At 36.9% G+C, this 19,089-nt stretch overlaps 1 protein-coding gene across 1 annotated transcript; it reads left to right on the top strand.

The window, feature by feature from the left end:
* Nucleotides 1-2,885: 2,885 nt before the first annotated feature.
* LOC117963431 (ninjurin-1-like) lies at nucleotides 2,886-17,707 on the top strand. Its single transcript, XM_058988430.1, has 4 exons — nucleotides 2,886-3,361; nucleotides 12,085-12,319; nucleotides 13,851-14,041; nucleotides 15,050-17,707. The coding sequence occupies exons 1-3, from the start codon at nucleotides 3,302-3,304 to the stop codon at nucleotides 14,000-14,002; spliced, it is 447 nt and encodes a 148-aa protein (XP_058844413.1). The 5' UTR covers nucleotides 2,886-3,301; the 3' UTR covers nucleotides 14,003-14,041; nucleotides 15,050-17,707.
* The last annotated feature ends 1,382 nt before the right edge of the window (nucleotides 17,708-19,089 follow it).

The following is a 19,089-nucleotide window of genomic DNA, read 5'->3' as shown; positions in this document are numbered from 1 at the left end:
TATATATATATATATATATATATATATAATTTAAAGATATACTTAATGAGACTGTATTAATATTATTGACAAGAATATAGCTTTTCCTCTGTGTGCCTGGTGTTCAGCTTCAAGCGTTTTATCCTCAGTCTGGTTTTATTTTTAGGAAAATCCCATTCATTGGCAGCAGCTTGTCTGTGTTCGTTCGCTTGTCCTTCTGAACACGCAAAAATGTAAATAAAATTGCACAGCTTCTGCCCCACTTATAACATCGAAATTACGAACTGTGAACAGAATTTTAAACACGTGAACAATTTTAAATGTTTACGTACAGCCCTTTCACCTCAATATTTAAACTAAAATAGTCCGATATTGTCCATTTTCTTCTGGTCTCTCACATTTTAAAGCTAGTCAATGGAAACCGCTTGCATCCGGCTACCATTTTTACACATCTCTTCCACGCCCCTAGCAACGCCTCACAACCAATCAAAATGCACGTTGTCATTCGATACCGCCTTTTGCATGAGAAACCTATTGAAATGACGAGACATGTGTTCCCGCCCACCGCTCATAGAAGTCCAGTGAAACCCGCCCATATTTGGTACTCATGCTTGTACGCCCTAAAGAAAGCAGTCGTTTTTTATTGTGACGATTCTTTAGGGGTGACGATAGTGTTGCTTTTTTCTTTTATAAAATATCTAAGCCAGTGTTCGTAAGTTATCGGCCCTTACTGCAAACTAACCTTAGTAGTTGTGTGTAGCTAAATCACCTACCCCACTTTAATATTAAACATCTGAGAGATTTACAAGCCAAAGACCACAGTATCTATAACTAATTAAAATTAGAGTACAGCTCCACGACATCCAGCTGAATGTGCGTTTCTGTGTGCTAAACGACTGCATTCACAAGCTCATTATTATGTGTCCGAAAGGATGACGTAAAGACCGAGTCAGCTTAAAAATGCTTGGTTTCTTTTGCAGTGTTGCACAAAGAACTGCCGAGGACCCAGTCTGTTAGGATTTCAATTGGAATCTGAAACAACATTACCAACTGTTTATTTGTTTTGTTTTTAGTTGACTTACTTTTTTAAATACCTTCAAAGAAACATCGTTTTTGTTTGTTTGTTTGTTTGTTTTTGTATTTGTATAAATCACCATCTTAAAATGATATTAGGTCATTAATCTTTGTTCTAGCCTATCATTCAAAATTGTACACCGGTACCTGCACACTTCAGTTTTTAGTTTTTCCATTGTTTGTTTTTTATGCCTTTATTTATAATAACAATGGTGCAAATATCAACAGGCAAATCGTAATAAACAATAATACAGGGCATACTGTAAATCTAAGCAAAAAAAAATAAAAAATACAAACAAAATAAATATTGGGCTTCATACATTTAATCTTTTAAATCTGTGAGCTGTTTCCACCCGTATTTCGCAGCTTCTCTCACAGTCCAGAGTTTGGCTTGTCATTCTGGTTTAGTTCATTATTTTGAGAGATAATTATTATTATTATTATTATTATTATTATTATTATTATTATTATTTATTTCTTAGCAGACGCCCTTATCCAGGGCGACTTACAATTGTTACAAGATATCACATTATTTTTACATACAATTACATTATTTTCTTTACACATTATTTTTACATACAATTACCCATTTATACAGTTGATATATGTAATACATATATGTAATACAGTTGATATATGTAATTGAGCACAGGTTATTTAACAACTGTTGACTCGTTCAATTAAATGATGTCAGTTAACTTAATACAGCAGTGGTCTAGTTGTTAGCCTAAAATGTAATGCATTGGTATCTAGCACCTGTATTAATACATATATAAGTTTAGCATTTGTACTATACTTTATCAGGTAGTAACCTGGTTGAGGCTGACAATCCAGTTTGTTTACATTCTCTAAAGTCGGGTTTAGATGCAAGAATTTAAACCTGTTACCCCGTCCAAAAATAAAAAGCAACAATTTTAAATATTCCAAATGTTTTAAATATAGTTTTTTTTTGTTTTTTTTTTTACATTTGTATTAGCTTACACTAAAAACATAAATACTGGAAACGGGCCTTTTCAAAACGCTACACGTACTATTTTGGATTCTGCTGTTCATTTATGACGCTCGCAAATCCTATTTTTAGAAGGCAATCATAAATAATGAACACTGCAAATGTACAGTAGATGGGAGAATATCGTAGTAACATTGTGAATGCACCTCAGTAAATAACGGCTTGTATTAGGACCATCTCAATAGTCATAGTAACTTACTGCTATAAGGTATTTGTCTGCTTTGCAGGTACATATTGAGGATATTATGTCATCACACTAAATATGGTACCTGTGTCGCATGTCACAGGAGGCTGTGTGGTCCAGTGGTTAAAGAAAAGGGCTTGTAACCAGGAGGTCCCCGGTTCAAATCCCACCTCAGCCACTGACTCATTGTGTGACCCTGAGCAAGTCACTTAACCTCCTGCTCCGTCTTTCGGGTGAGACGTAGTTGTAAGTGACTCTGCAGCTGATGCATAGTTCACACACCTTAGTCTCTGTAAGTCGCCTTAGTCTGCTCCATAAACAAATAATAATAATAATAATAATAATAATAATAATAATAATAATAATAATAATAATAATAATAATAAATAAACAACAATAATTCCAGTCGAGACTGTATCACATTCCAGTCGAGTCTGTATCACATTCCAGTCGAGTCTGTATCACATTCCTGTCGAGATATGTCTTCCGCGACACTTCAGTGCATGTCCTTCCTCCTTGAAGCCCCCTGTCACTCTGTGAATACCAATCTGCAGCAGCAGGAGGTCACACCTACCCTCTGTAAACTCTCCTGTAGTCCACGGAAGCAAAACAAGCACCAAATGGGGTTTGTGTTACTGGTAGCATTTTACATGAAAAACGGAGTAGAAACTGCTAGGCTGCAGTGATATAGTTACAGCAATATAACTGATACAGTCTAAACAGTGCAATGTCATTTTCCCCCTTAAGAGGGCAGTCTTTTTTTGTTTTGCTTTTTTACTGAATGATGAACTACAGTAAATGACTGAAACGGGACACAACGTTTTAAAAACAAACTACACTTAACAAAGCGGCATAGCGATTATTATCATGCGTTGAAAAACCTGGAACTCGCTACATTTTCTTTCTTTCGGATGCAATAATATGAGCTGCATTGTCCAGCCCATAACGCCCCCAAACGGAAGACGCCAAACTTTTGTTTCTCTACTGTAGTACGTAGCGTTTGAAAGCGACATTCATTAAAAGCACACTTGCTTTACTGCGTTCTTCTGTACAGAATGGATCGTGAAAACATCGAACTGAACGGTGTCGCTGGCGCGGGTCCTGCCGACCATGAGGTAAGAAGCATCAATTATATAACCCATTACCTATTTAAACCTAAATTTAAGAGCCATCTTAATTGAACGGAATGCAGAATTCTGAACCTTTGTTAAAACATAACAATGCCTATTTGTTTACATTGTAGTTTATGTTTCAGATCGAATGTGAATTGTTGGTATACTTTTAAGATATATTGTTGAATTCATAGTCATGATGAACCAGAATTCGCCAGATCTGTTTTGTGAAATGAAAGTATGCGGCGCCTAGATGCCGGTGGCTGGTCTACTTGTTATCTTTCAATACCAAACTCGTGTTTACTATTTTGGTTGGGTTTGTCTACTTTTGAAAACAGTATGTATGCATTTACTTATTTATTTATCAGCTTCTGGTGTTGCCATAGTAACTGAAACACATTTGCCTGGTTATAATATAATCTGGTTTCCCGGAAGTGCTATATGATTTCCCGTTGTGTGATGATAGTAATAATATGTGTGTGTAAAGCTAAAAAAAACAGGTGTATGGAATTTATTTGTATTTACATATTTGCCCCATTTCACTGATATGATGAATATACCTGAAAATGACATATAGATATATATAGTTGGGCAGCTGGCTCTTTGAGCTAATATATATATATATATATATATATAATATATATATATATTGGTTATGGACTTTTTTTTTAAACTCACCATAGTAAACAATTCCAAGTTTATGATATGAAATGGAACAAATACTCAAAAATAGTGATTTGTTTTATTGGTATGTGACACATTATGAAAAGACTAACAATCCATTGTCAGGAGGAAGTTGCAGCTTCGTTATGAAGTTCCCCAAAAGTTCTTTACTGTGTCATGTGACCTGCAAATACCGCCCTCTTCCAAAGAACACTATGAGTATGACATCAGAGAACAGTGGATTTTTAAAAGTAGAAGAAATTGAATAGTGATGTACAAGTTATTACTGTTCCACAACATTTATCAAATGTCTAATTTCATCAGGAACCATAGCCCATATTGTATACAATAACACACAATTATATAAATATTTTATAGTCTACAGTACTTTTTACTACACTTGCGAGAAAAAAAAAAAAAAAAAAAGATCCTGATGCTTCTTGCAGGGCTTGATCAAGCTTCAAAAGAACAAAACATGTGATAGTCCTGATGGCACTGCTTTGTTGATACATTGATCAAATGTTTAACAATGGGAGAGTATTCAACTTTAAAACGCACGTATTCTTTATTCAAGAAATATCTGGTGAACCACAACGAGCTATGCTGTGCTTTTTGTATCACGACACAAGCTGTACATACCTGTATTACGATACAATCTATCATGTAAAGAAAGTGTCTTGAATCATTGATGCACAATGAATCATTACACCCTGGATAATAAGTGCCGTTAAATTACTCTTGTCCTTAAAACAACATGCTGCAGGTTCGGTGCCAAAGCACTGAGCTGTCACCTGCCACTGGAACATCTCACTTTTACAGACGTTACTATAAATTCTTGCATCATCTCAGAAGATTCCATTTCGATTCTGTTTTTTAGTTGTCAATACCCAGAGCAGTGTGTGATGCTTGCTGTATACAGTTCTCTTTTATCTCAATGTAGCATTATTAGGGTTAGTGCACAGAGTTGTATCGTTTTGTAAATGTACAAGACGGTAGTTAGGTTCATGGTTTGTAGATTGATGTTCACATTGACAAGTCAAATAGCATATATTTTCATTTGCTAAGTACAGTATTAAGCTGTTCTTTGGGTCTAAAACCCAAATACTGGTAAGTAATAGTTTGTCATGTACACTGTTATAAAGGTTTACCATAGTAAAAGGATAGTAGTGTAATGCAGCATAGTGAAAGTGTGGCAATGCATAGGCAAGCATTTTAAAGCCCAGATACTGTAGGTGTGGTAAACGATGGTAAATGCATAGTAAAACCACAGGGAAGGCATAGGGAAACTGCAAGATTACACTGCAAACCTACCTTGGTAAACTTTTAGCATAAGTTCAATTGGTGTACCGAGTGTGTTGCTGCTTGATACATTTCAGTATAAAACTGAATATACATTTTGGAACATAAAGTAAAAGCTGTTTTTATTAGATCATCTTTACCAGAAATTAATTTAAATAAACGAGTACAATGAATTAATACAAAAGCAGGTGTGGTATAATTTCATTCATGTTGAGTTCCATTAACTGTCCTTTGATGTCAATGGGAACAATAGACCTATACAACTCAGCACCTGTTGGTTGGGCATGCTGGATTCACACAAAGCCAGTCCACTAGGAGTTAAGTTTTGGGCTTATGTTGAACATGGATTTCAGCGCTTGGAACAAAGGAATTTAATGAGAAAAGAATGCAAGATTCTTAAGCAGAACGTAGAAGCTAGATATATTTATGAATGGACTTTTAAATAAATACGTTTGAAAACTCATTTTAGCATACAGTCTAGTCTCTTTAAAGTTGAAAAATGCGGCCTCTTAATACAGCATTCCCCTGAATTGAGGCCGTGGTCTGTGGTGTTTCTGTCACTTTGTTTCAAGGAGTTGTGTTATACATATGGCTAACATGGGGGGCTTTTAAGGAACTAAATACAATATTTTAAAGGAAAGTTGTTTTCCCTTTTTTAACTGAAAAAGAAAATATTAATAATGATGGAATGCAAGAATACTGTACCTACTGTATCCTAGTTGTATCCATTTCGTGTTGTAAAAATCAGATTTTTGTATGTATAATTTGCATGGGGTAGGAAAAAAGAGCAGTTTATGGATGTACTGTATTAGGAGAAAGGACTGCATTAGAAATGATGTTCATTTCATGACATTGTGCCAGAAATCACACACGAGTCAGCTGTGTGGTAAAACAGCAGATTTTCACATTCTCCAATTCTAATGACTACAGACGTCAGGATTGCTGCCTTTCAGGGGCTTTCCATTTAAAATCATGCAGCTCTGCCACTGTATGCGAGTGCCTGTCAGATGGAATTTGAGTTAAAAATGAAATGCAATGTCTTCCGGAATGAATAAGAGGCAGGGTGGAGTGTCCTTATAAAAACAGTTTCTTTTTGAGTTTGGGGTGGTGGGTGGGATAATGTAGAGGTGGAATGTAATTACCAGGGGGAGGGGGGGAGGGGGGTGCTGAGGAGGGGCACAGTCTGTTGATTAGGTTTTAGCACAGAGATTAACATTATTCTCTTCAAAGTAGAATGCTCCAATTTTGGCAGTACTAAGAGCAACAACAAAAAAAAGGATTCTTAATTTGACGATAACGCAAGAGGTGACTCGGGCTGCAGAGAAAACAAAATAATAGATCAGCAGAGTGCTGGATCACAACGGCTAGCTGATCGCAAATGCAATAGAAATTGTCCACTGTTTTGGTAAACTATGCTTTGCATTACTGGTTGCCCAAGTTGACAAACACAATAGCTGCCGTACAGTAAACATAGAACAATCAAATGGAAGCTAGTTGTTAATCAGATATTTGTTCATTTTGTGATGGGTATCACTTTTTACTCTTCTCAATAAAGCCATCCATACTGTGTGTTAGAGATAACGCCTGTTCAAGGACTGACCTACTGTAGCTTCCCACTAAAACACTTTGTAAAATATGTGCAAACGCATTCCACAAGTCCAGTTGAACTTTGCAGTACGGGAAGAAGAGGGCCTGTTGGTTACAGTATAACCCAGAAGTGTGCAGAAACAGCACTTTTAAAATCAATCCCAAAACAACATATTACATTCTGATTCAGTCATACAGAACCTCCAGACCTGGAGATGTTTAATACATTAACAGTATCCGCTCATATTCACTGCAGTGCAAATTAATTTCTTTCTGACTTTCTAATGATCTGTATCATTGTCAGTCAATTTAACAGCAATGGCGATGGAGGATTGCACAATCCCCATTGTTAACCACCACAGGAGCAGAAATGACATCCAACCATTTTAACAAATAAACATGAAGTATTGCTGTATTGATTTATGCAGTCAGAACCTTGATGAGTGAAAGCTTACAATACAGAAGTCTCTCTTTACTGTATCTGTAGAGACTTCAAAGGTTCATCAGTCAGTGCATAGACTACAGCTCCTGAAAAGGTTAAGTGCACTGGGAAAGTGATCTAATTGGTGTCAACATGATGTTCCGGTTCTTAAGTAGTCTCAGATGACTGTTTACTAGACTGGATATATTTTCTGCAATTGATACTGAAGGTGAATTATCAATGAGTGTTGCCTCTAAACTAGCCTTGTTGTTTTGCAAATTTAAAACTAAGATTGAGTTGAGGGTGCTGTTTGTTTTCACTGTCTCTGCAGTTTGTACTAGAAGAGTTCAAACATGATTATCTGTCTGTGGAACAGGCTCCTTCTTCCCACAACCACACATGCAACAGTTTACCCACATTATAGAGAAGTCTGTTTCTAAAGCACCTTTTTACATGAAGGTGTTGTAGCAGAGGGAGCTGCAGGTTATGTTGCTATTATTTTTGCAATACTGCAAGTCAAGCCACTTATTATTGAATGATTTCTTCCATATCAAAGGATACGTCTATGATAGTGCTGCATTGTGTGCACTAGATGGACTGGTTAAAGACTTGAAATAAACTATGCTGATACAAATAGTGTATTGTACACTATGTATTGGCACTGTCTTGAAGCTAAAAAAACTGTACCACACATCATTTTATATATATATATATATATATATATATATATATATATATATATATATATATATATATATATATATATCCATATAATTGTGGAACTCAGAATCAGCATCAGAGTTTATGCTGACAAGTACCCAGTTTAACAGTCAGAACAGTGTGTCCACAAAGGGCTGGGAGGATGGAGAGAGACTGTCATGCTGATGGTGCAGAGAGCCCTAACTCAATTAGGAACCACTGCAGAAAAGCAGACTAATATGCTACAGTATGCAAAAGCTGTCATCAAAAGGAGCCTGTTGGTGGCTGTTAGTACTTGTAAGGAAACTGCCTTGAAGTTCAATAAAGGCAACCGTAATGTGTCATTGCATACAGTATGTCATCCCAGACTGAGTCGATAAAAGATCAATAGAGCTTTTAAATGGCTTTCTGTTGGTAGAAATGACTTCATCTTGTGCTGTTGTCTGTAGTCCTATAAACAGGCCAATGTTTGTATATTATGGTAACATTTTAGTTGTGTAAAACAGTTTCTATCTTCTTTATATACTGTACCTACCAGTCTACTGTAAATGTCTACCTTTCTATCTACACCATAAATATATATATATATATATATATATATATATATATATATATATACACAGTATATATATACAGTATATATATATATATATATATATATATATATATATATATATATATATATATATATATATATCTGTCTATCTCTACTGTATCTGAAATGATCAACAGGCGATCTGCAGTTAAACCACTGTAGGATTTCACTAACACATCAGCTTGTTTACGGTAGGCATCAGAGGTCACTATGAAGCAAAATACATTATGATGCAATTTCATAAAATCACCACTTCTGCAATAATTACTTTCACTTCATGGGCTGAAAGGAAATCACATTTTTTCCTAAACAGGGAAAAGTTGCAGCTTTTGTTTGTCTTCCCTTTTTTTTTTTTTAGTATGCTGGCATTTTACTCCTTGGTCACTTTGTAAAGTCAGAAGTGTAAGTGTAACCATTAACCTGCCCCCCTGCAACACTCTAGTGGAAGTACAGCAGGAAACATCACACTGGCTCTTTGTGGTACAGTATCTCTTACATCCCCACATTGTAGACATGCAATTTGAGAGGTATAAACATCATTAAATCCTTATTATTATTATTATTATTATTATTATTATTATTATTATTATTATTATTATTATTTTTATTTATTTCTTAGCAGACGCCCTTATCCAGGGCGACTTACAGTCTTAAACAAAAATACATTTCAAGAATCACAGTACAAGTATTAATACAATTAAGAGCAAGATAAAATACAATGACTTTGGTTCTAGCAAGTACAAGTATGACAAAATACAATTCAATAACAGAGCAGATAACAGTGTCAGTGATAGTTACAGCAGGATATAATTAAATACAAAATACTACAGATTAAATAACACTTGTGACAGATTACAGTACTCTTAAGTACAGGATTAAATGCAGTAAAATAGTGTATATTAAAACAGTGTTCACAAAACTCTATTTAACAACATCAATGTTTTTTTAAACTAAATGAAAAATGGATGGAAAGTTCCGAAGCTGAACTCTGGATTATTATTATTATTATTATGATGATGATGATGATGATGATGATGATGATGATGATGATGATGATGATGATGATGATGATGATGATGATGATGATGATGATGATGATGATGATGATGATGTTAAAATTCATTACAAGTAAAATACATCAGTTAAAATCGCTGATTAGTTGTGACTGGGGAAGATACAGTACAAGTGCAATGTTGAATATTTGGAGCGGGAGGAGGGGTTCATCAGAATCCTGGTCTCCCTGAGTCAGTTAATGTTTCAAGAGTTTTGAGGAGGAGGATATCATGATCTCACCCCGTCTGCCTATTACACAAGGCCTCTCCAGATGCTAATTTACTGGGAAGCCCCCTTGCAGCCTGATCTATCTGCTGTGACTCATAAACAATTGAAATATTTAACACAAATCCCCTCCAGGTTACATTCTTTTTGAAATACAATTCAAGATGGCCACCTTTTGTTTGATCAGGGTTTAAACTTATTGACAAGCTTTTTTGTTTTACCAAGAACAGCACTCTCCCTCAGGGTGGTAATACGTTTGAACAGATTTACATTACAGGAGCCGTTGTAACTATCTTCCCCAAGAACTGCAATCACACCCCGATAGTATACCGGACCACTGTTTATTTTATCTCAAGGAGGAACACAGTAAGCTTGCACGAGAGTAAAGAGGATTTTAAAAAGCACATTATTGCATCACCTTTAAATGGGAATGTGGAAAGCATGGAGATCAACACAATCTTGAAGTGAAACTGGTGTCTATAAATAGGCAGTCTCACTGGCACTGCCTACCCTGTACACATCATTGACACAGTTGTTCCCAGCCCAACAGAGGTAGATAGAGGTAGATAGCCCCCTGACTGATTTATCTTTTCACCCAAGCCAAAAACTGTAAGACATGTCCTGTTATATAAGCCCCGTGGCAAGATGCCTGCAATTAGGTTATTTACAGTATTCAAAAATGCCTTGAAATTATATAAACAAAACAGGAAACATGAAATATGGGGGGGAGGGCAGCTATCCTGCCCCCTGCCCATGGCTTCCCTACAGTCAGCCTCTCCACTATCAGCAAACTAAATTATGGGTAGGGGTACCTTAAAGGGCGAGGCCGAAGATGGAAATATGTATAACGTAGCATTATCTTGTCTTCAGCTTTAGTAAATATTGTTCTTTCAATCGCATGAGTTTTCCTGACTCTTGTGGTGGTTTTGCATAGTGGAATTTGTGTAATTCATGCTGAAGGGTTGAATGACAAACAAAGCATGAAAGCACTAAAACCCTGAGATATACAGTGTAAAGATAAACAGGAAATTGCTTTCCTAATACAGCCTTTGGCCTTGTATTAATGAGTCTGCTTTCGTATTGTCCAGCACAGCAGAAATTTGCATGTGAACGATTTACTTTCAAAGGCTAGAGGATGGAAATAAAACTTTTGCATTATGTTAAACTAGAATAAATAGGAGGCTGTGTGGTCCAGTGGTTAAAGAAAAGGGCTTGTAACCAGAAGGTCCCCGGTTCAAATCCCGGCTCAGCCACTGACTCATTGTGTGACCCTGAGCAAGTCACTTAACCTCCTTGTGCTCCGTCTTTCGGGTGAGACGTAATTGTAAGTGACTCTGCAGCTGATGCATAGTTCACACACCCGAGTCTCTGTAAGTCGCCTTGGATAAAGGCGTCTGCTAAATAAACAAATAATAATGCAGCCCGAGCCGAGTGCCAGTTATGAGTCATGTCCTATCAGCCTTTGTCAGACATGCAATTGTACTTGCAGCGCAACTGCTCATACAGTACTAATGCACAAACTTGTTAAAGTGTAGAGGGCATTTCAAAAAGAACTCTACAAGGTGCTTTAGTGGTTTTCTGTCTGCTTTTCATCTCCAGCAGCTCTTGCCTGCATAGAGTATGTAGCTATCTACCTGACTGGACTCCCAAGTTATTATACTAAGGTGAAAAAACAAACACTTTACAACAGTTTCATAGTTGGGCTTCACTGTTTAACTTTCAACTTGTCCCAAAGCTGAGACACAAACAAAAAACACAATTCCAAAGCCAACAGTTTATACAGCAGTATCCATGAAAGAGTTTAAATGCGCGTTTACAAAACTTCCAATGTAAAATTAAACTAGAAATGTTTGCGTTTAGCATGTTATCAAAGAGGACACACATTAAAACGGTTTTACTTGAGCAAATGGACCGCCAGTAATAAACATGATGGTAACTGTCCAAGTATAAAACATCATTATTTTTTTATCCACAATAATAATAGCTTATTGTATTTCATAGAAGATCTCTTTCCAATTTAACAAGGTGCTTAATTAACACACAGTAATAAATCCAACTACAGCATTTCCTGTTAGCAAGCACATGAATCCAATCACATTAATCAAAGATTTTATAGCTGTGACAGACTTAGTCAACACTTAGTCCCAATTGAAATCTTTGTCTCTTCCTTCCTCGCTGTTGCAGTCCTCATCCTATCGTCGCAGCAGGAGAAATGCCCCGTTCAACATGAATCACTATGCCAACAAGAAGAGCGCTGCGGAGAGCATGCTGGACATTGCGCTGCTCATGGCCAATGCCTCCCAGCTGAAAGCCGTGGTGGAGCAGGGGCCCTCCTTCAGCTTCTACGTCCCGATCGTGGTCCTCATCAGCATATCCCTCATACTGCAAGTCGTTGTCGGGGTGCTGCTAATAGTCATCGGTGAGTGCCTGGAGAGCGAGACCACTTTTCAGTGCATTCACTCACAGATGCCATATTCCAAACTGAGTGTGGGTCTGTTTTCCATTTACAGAGCAAATGGTTTCAGATCTCTTCATTTTACTTGGGTATACGGTATAAGCATAGTTGTAAAGTGTTGCAAAAGTGTAGTGCATGGTAAAGGACAGAGAAATATAGCAAAGCCTGGTAAGACATGACAAAGCATGGTTAAGCACTGGAAACAGTACAACACTACAGTCTTCTCATGTTGGCTGCAGCCCTTAGAGTCTCCCAGGCTTGCTTGGCTAGACAGAGAGAGTCCTTTTCCATTTAGAATTCCCCTTAGCACCAGTTGTGCCATCCTGGTTCAACTGTGGGGCAGGTGAATGACATTGTGATATATTTCCTCTGAAAGGGACTCTCAAGCACAGAAAACAATGGAGGAATCTAAAACAAGCAGCTCAACATGAGCTACAGTCAGCAGGGAAGGGCACTGCACACAGCAAGTGATTGGAAAATGTTCAGTCTTTATTACAGGCAGACCAGTGTGTTTTTCTTTAATTTCCGAAACCGATAATGAATTCATTAAATCGCCAATAGCAGTTGCTAACAATACTGTTAATGGGTAAGCCCTTTGCACTGCTTGTAAAAACAGTGTGAAATGCGTCAGATGATTACTGTGTTGTTTTCCACAGAGTATTTTTCCATTAGCCTTCCTTCTTCCTCCTGGATTGTCAAGAGTAATTTTATGTGAGCCATGAGTCTGTGCTGCATATGAAATCTCCAACTGCTGCTTCACCTCAGCTGTCTGTACAGCCACGCATGTCTTGAATGGCCTACATTTCTGTCCCCTCGGGCTAGGCCAAGCATAAGGAATATATTGCATTTTCAAATGTTGGGATTGCTGTTTGCCATTGCTGACGCACACTACTACATGGGGAAAATCACAGCATTTTGGACAACTCAGTATTAATAATGAAACTGTGTTGTGAACTGCATGAGACTGTGGTCTACTTTTTGCAAGCTTATTCTGTTACCAGGTACAGCAGCTGGTGTTGGTATAACAGACTGATGCTACTAATGTGGTCTATTTTAATGATCTGAACTGTGGTGGAGATACATCCCAAAACTCTTGAACTCTCTTAATCCAGGTGGGGTTTTTGTGATGTACAGAAGCCACTTATTAACTCAGGCTTAGAAACTGAAAAATCAAGTTTATAAACTGTTTAGCTCAGGGGTGTCCAATCCCAGTCCTGGAGGGCCATTACTCCAGTCCAGGTTTAACAGGTAACATCAGATCAGTAAGTACTTCAGGGTCTGGATGGAGGTTTGCTTGGTTCAGTTAAACAATTTAGAACAGGGTTGGAACAAAGTCCAGGAGTGCAAAGGCTAACTTTACATTCAGAGTAATCATTTTCTGATTGAAATAAAAACAGCTTGGTGTGTATTGATGGATCTGCAGCCTTTATATAACACAGCTAAACTTTCAACAAGCCACTATGTAATACTGCCAGTTTTTGTTTATTTTCTATAGTAAAATACGACCTGAATGATGAAAATAGGCAAGCCCGGCTGGACCTTCTCAATAATATTGCGACCGGGCTGGTATTTATCATTGTGGTTGTGAATATCTTCATCACAGCGTTTGGAGTTCAGAAATCAGTCCCACAAAACCTGAAGCAATAGACTGGAAACCGAGAACCTGCATGTCTTCCATTTTCAAAGGTACAGTTTCAAAATCATCTTGGAATGTGTGTTTCAATATTACTAAGACTTTTGTGAAACACTATGTCACGTTGGCATTGTGTGTTTTTGTTTTTTTTAATCCTGTATTTTCACAAACTGCTTTTCAGAGCACTGATTTGATCTGTTAGCTACTGTGGAAAAAGCATGATACTGGACCACACGCCCCCACATACCCACATTGTACTCTACAACCCACACAGACAGTCTATCCACAGAGAGTGCAGCGTGGTGACACTGCTCAGAATGTAGTTTAGTCTCTTCTGTACTGGACAGACCCCAGAGCGAAATAGGAAATCTGAGAGCATTCAGTGCGTTTTGCAGCCTCTTTATTGGAAGTATTCTCATGGGGTACCTTAAACAGGTATATAAGTGATCTACAATTTCAGTCTGCCCATAAATTAACACAAAAAATATAAAGTGACCCAGCAGCTTAGGGCACTGTACTGTATGCAGTTATTTAACACTAACACTGCGTTAAATGGCAAGCATCAGAGATCTTTATCACTGCTGTTGTTTGCTTTGGTATTTAGTACTTTCAATGATTTCAGTCTGTCCCTCTTGTGGGGACAGTTCACTTTATTAATTATCATGTATAATATGTGTTGCTCATCATTCCTGTTTTCATTTTAAATGTCTCGCTGCACTGTCTGACTTATTAAGGCTTGGTTGAAGTATTTTTAGTTTGCCAGCATTCCGCAGAACACAATACACAATAACACTTCAAAAACTACAACCTCATATATATTATGACATCATAAGGGGAAAATCTGGACTTAAGTGTTTTCTTCATTTATAGTCAAATAGGATTCCTGTTCTCAACAAGGGGGTACAAAAGGCAATAAGCTTAGCAATGAAAGTCTTTGTTCATTAATTGGACTTTGATTCACAACAGCTATAAACAGTAGGTCTCTGAAGCAGTGTTGCGATTCAAGGAAAACAACGCGATTGATGGATTCCTCAATTCACTCCCTTTTAAATATATTCCAGCGCTCCCTGGTATCTTCATTCAGCAACCCGGGACTACAGAGAGATGATAAACACAACTCAGATTCATCAGCACAGCGGGCCCTGAGAAGAGGTTTGGTTTACGAAGGAAACAGAACACAGAACACGGAACACAGCCCAAAAGCCTTGATTTATCAGCAGTCACACCTCATAGGCTCCTTCCTTCTTTACAGGGTCTTTGGACTTTTAGACCCCAATGAAATCTACCAAGTTACAGCAATATGCTTTGTAAAGTCATTGTTTCACAAAACCCTGTTTTTATCACATCAGGGGAGGACACATTGTAATACATTTTTAATTGCTGTAATGTGACTCGTTGCGATTATTCTCCATCATTAATTGTGTAAAGTGTCTGAAAAGAGCCTAGGCTTAACTACTGTACTAGATATATTCCTTGTATTGCAAATACACTCTGCTACCCCATCCACGTCCTTTTTTTTTAAGGTCAAGATTTTATAGGAGTAATTTATATATCATTTGTATATTCTTCATTCAAATTGAAAAAAAATGGTATATAGAAACAGTATTTTCTTAAAACGCTAAAGGGGTTAGTAGTAGTATAAAGTTTGACTACAATGCATGGGTAGTGGGGTCTACAACATTATCCAAACAAAGCACTTACTGGCACTACGCTGAGGTCATCGGGTATCCTGATCTAAACTGGGTGTTTAGTGGGGGAATGGGTTTTTAATTAGGAACATTACAGTATTCATCGGCATCAATTTCAGCTTCATCAAATAGACCTTCATCAATGGCCATTTTATCATTTCATTCCAGCAGGAGCCCAGACCATGGTGACAACATTTCAGTTTCTGTTGTGAGTTTACAGACCTTCTCTTGGGAGGGTTGTTTTGGAGCAAGGGCTCCCTCTAGGGCCTCGACTGATAAACTGCTTTATATAAATCTGTTATTTACAAAATAATGTACATGCCTTAACTAAGCTTTTTCTACCAATTGTTTCGTATTTCCTACACCTTTTTTTTTTTTTTTAAAGCAATGCTTTCCCTTGCTATACTGTGGATCTGTACATAAAGTGAATAGCAATATTACAGGAATTTAGATTTTCTGTGAAAGAAAGAAACCAAGAAAGGGGTTGGTCACCCGAATCTTGGGCATTAATGTTTGTTTTTTAATCAAAGTTAATTTTAAATTTAATTTCCGATATGTTAGTGAATAGTATTATATGTGTCACAGTGATAATACATGTTCTTTTTATGTAAAGTAGATTTTATTTGTATATTATTTAATGTTTTATTATAATAGGGTCTATTTGATTCATTTTAAACGGTGACAGATCTAAATGCTGGCATTGTTTTAAATGTTTTTTAAACTAAGTAAAATACCAGGTTTGGTACTGTTTCTGTTTAATGAAATGCATAATTTTTTAAACTTAAAAAATACCACATAATCTGTTTTTATTGCTAGTGTGAGATTATAAAATGTTTATATTGATTTGTACTTCGTGTCACCAGTACCTACTAGACAATAAGATGTCAGAATCCCTGTGTGCATCAGTCTCTCACATTCCATTCCTACAATAGCAATGATATAAGCATGTGGACTTTTTATTACTCGGTATAATGCAGAGAAAGGCATGAATATGGTCCTCACAGATCTAAAGAGTTTTAGCATGTGACTTCATTTTTATTCAACTGTCTTTTAATCTTTTACGTTATTCAGGAATACAACAACGCAGAAAATATCTCCCTTCAGAACAATCTAAAAAAAAAAAAAGCTGCAAAGTGTAAGAATGCATATAACAAAAAAATTAAATAAAATGCATCTTGAAAAATAAAGTGTGCAGAAAATGTGACTTGTTTCAAGAAACCACAAGAAGATGGATAAAACATTTTAAAAGTGGAGAATCTAGCAATAGTATTTATACGATTTTTCTGCAGACCCTTGCTTTGTACTGTATGTGCAGTATGTACTACCAACAATATACAGTTTATGAAAAGCTGCTGCTGGCACTTGTTCACCCAGTGTGCTGGCATTTTTCAGAGTAAAATAGACCCCCTTCTGTTTATTCATTCAGGAAAAAACAGTTCTCTCCCTTGTTTACAAAATCCCTTTGTGGTTTTAAGTATTAATCGTCTTAAGCTTAGACTGGCTTTCTGTCTGGATGTTTGTGTGTACGATATTAATGGATACAGGCTGAGTCACAAGTGACGCAACAGAGGAAATTATGTACATTTGGAATTGGTCGAATGATGTGCTATTCTGTTATGGCAGGCATCAATCTCTGCATAGAGATGTCCATACATTGCTATATATGCAATCAGCAACAAAAAGGGAATCGCCTACTGTATTCTGCAGACAGAACAAATCAGCTTCGCTTTGTGGTCCTCTCACCCCCACTGCAAGAGAGGATACAATAAGAGACACCCAACACATAGCTTAGGATAGTATTAACAGTAGTATAACCCGTTCTGTTATTCTAAACTAATAACTAAATATGTCACATGCCTTGGCTAAAAATGCTTTATTTGAGCCTCATTTACATTTATATTAAAAGGTTGGCCCACTTGGCAATAATGCACTTTTTGTTATTAATGTAATCAAATTTTGTTAAGTTTTATTAAACAAAATTAATATATATATATTATCTTCTTGCTGTGTTTTGTCTTTTTTCTTTAACAGAGGTTCCCTGCCATCAGGCAGCATTAAAAGCTGAACAAACCAAGTTTATCCAAGTTTCTTTCTTTAGACTGCAGTGGCTAATATGAACCTGTGACCTTCCAGCGAATGCCAGTTACGCAAACCACTGCTTGGTTGGTTTTAGCCTAAACGAAGCAAAATGTTGGAAATCTTATTGTGGATCCTTGATTACTTTGCCGAAGCAAAACTTTACAACACAAGAATAGTTAATGACCATTCCTCGAAGTGCAACTCATGCCCAAAATTAACACAGTTGATTAAACCCTGTTCCTTCGGTTCCAATGGGCTCCTGGGGATGGGGACTTTATCAGTTCTCTGCTACAGCATATATATATATATATATATATATATATATATATATATATATATATATATTCCTTTCATACAAAAAAAGAATCCAGTGCTGTAAATATGTGATTTAACAAACCACTGAGAAACCCGGAGACCACAACTGAACTCATTCTCTGGCAGCTCCAGTTTGCTATTGATCAGGACTGGGCGCTGCTCTTGTTATGGAGACCGTACAGCTAATCCACCTTAACATATCCAAGGTTAAAGCAACATGAATTAAAAATACAATAGCAACAACACAGGGGCTAGCTGCTCCATAGAGATGACACCATGCAACACATTTCCACACGTTGATGCTTCAATTGAATGTACAACAACGCATTACAGTAGAGTGCTATGACCTATGCCCCTCCAAACTGCTTTCCAGTCCCTTCAACAGATGCTCATCATGATTATAATGTGCGATTACATTACAGCATCTTTAGACTGTATCCTGTTAGTGACAAAACTCAGCTGTGTTTTGAATCCAGTACCATAGGGGTTTAGCATAGCTGTAGCTATTAAAGCTCAAAATGCAGGTATGTTTTAATGAAGTCAGTGTAACTCAAATCTTCTGTAGTCTGTATTTGAGTTTCTAGAAAAACATTTCAGGTACTAGTACTGTATTTCATTATGTGTGCTACTGTATAAGCACTATGGGTGTCATGCAAACTAGGTAAATGTGATATACTATCAGAGTTTAAATAATGTAAATAGTGTAACCCTTCCATAATTCTAATACGAAGCCTGTTCCAATCCAGGCAAATACACATCCTGTTCATTTCATCAAGCACTTCTTATATAAGAAAGTTATTTTAAGACCGTACTTAATCAAAACAAGCCTTAAAATAAAACATGCTCTGCACGATTGTCCTGAACTAAACGAAAATAAATAATAAAATCTCCTGGGGCCTTGGGCAGCTGAGTCACAGACAGCAGCATCATTGAGGAGATTGAGAAAAGAGCATGCATCACAACTGGCTAACCAAGAGTCAGTTCTTTTCAGGAATTTCTAAACTGAAATAAAGAAGACA

Source organism: Acipenser ruthenus, chromosome 16 (genome assembly GCF_902713425.1).
Source record: "Acipenser ruthenus chromosome 16, fAciRut3.2 maternal haplotype, whole genome shotgun sequence".
In the NCBI taxonomy this organism is placed as follows: Eukaryota; Metazoa; Chordata; class Actinopteri; order Acipenseriformes; family Acipenseridae; genus Acipenser; species Acipenser ruthenus.
This window is presented reverse-complemented; position numbering and strand designations above follow the sequence as displayed.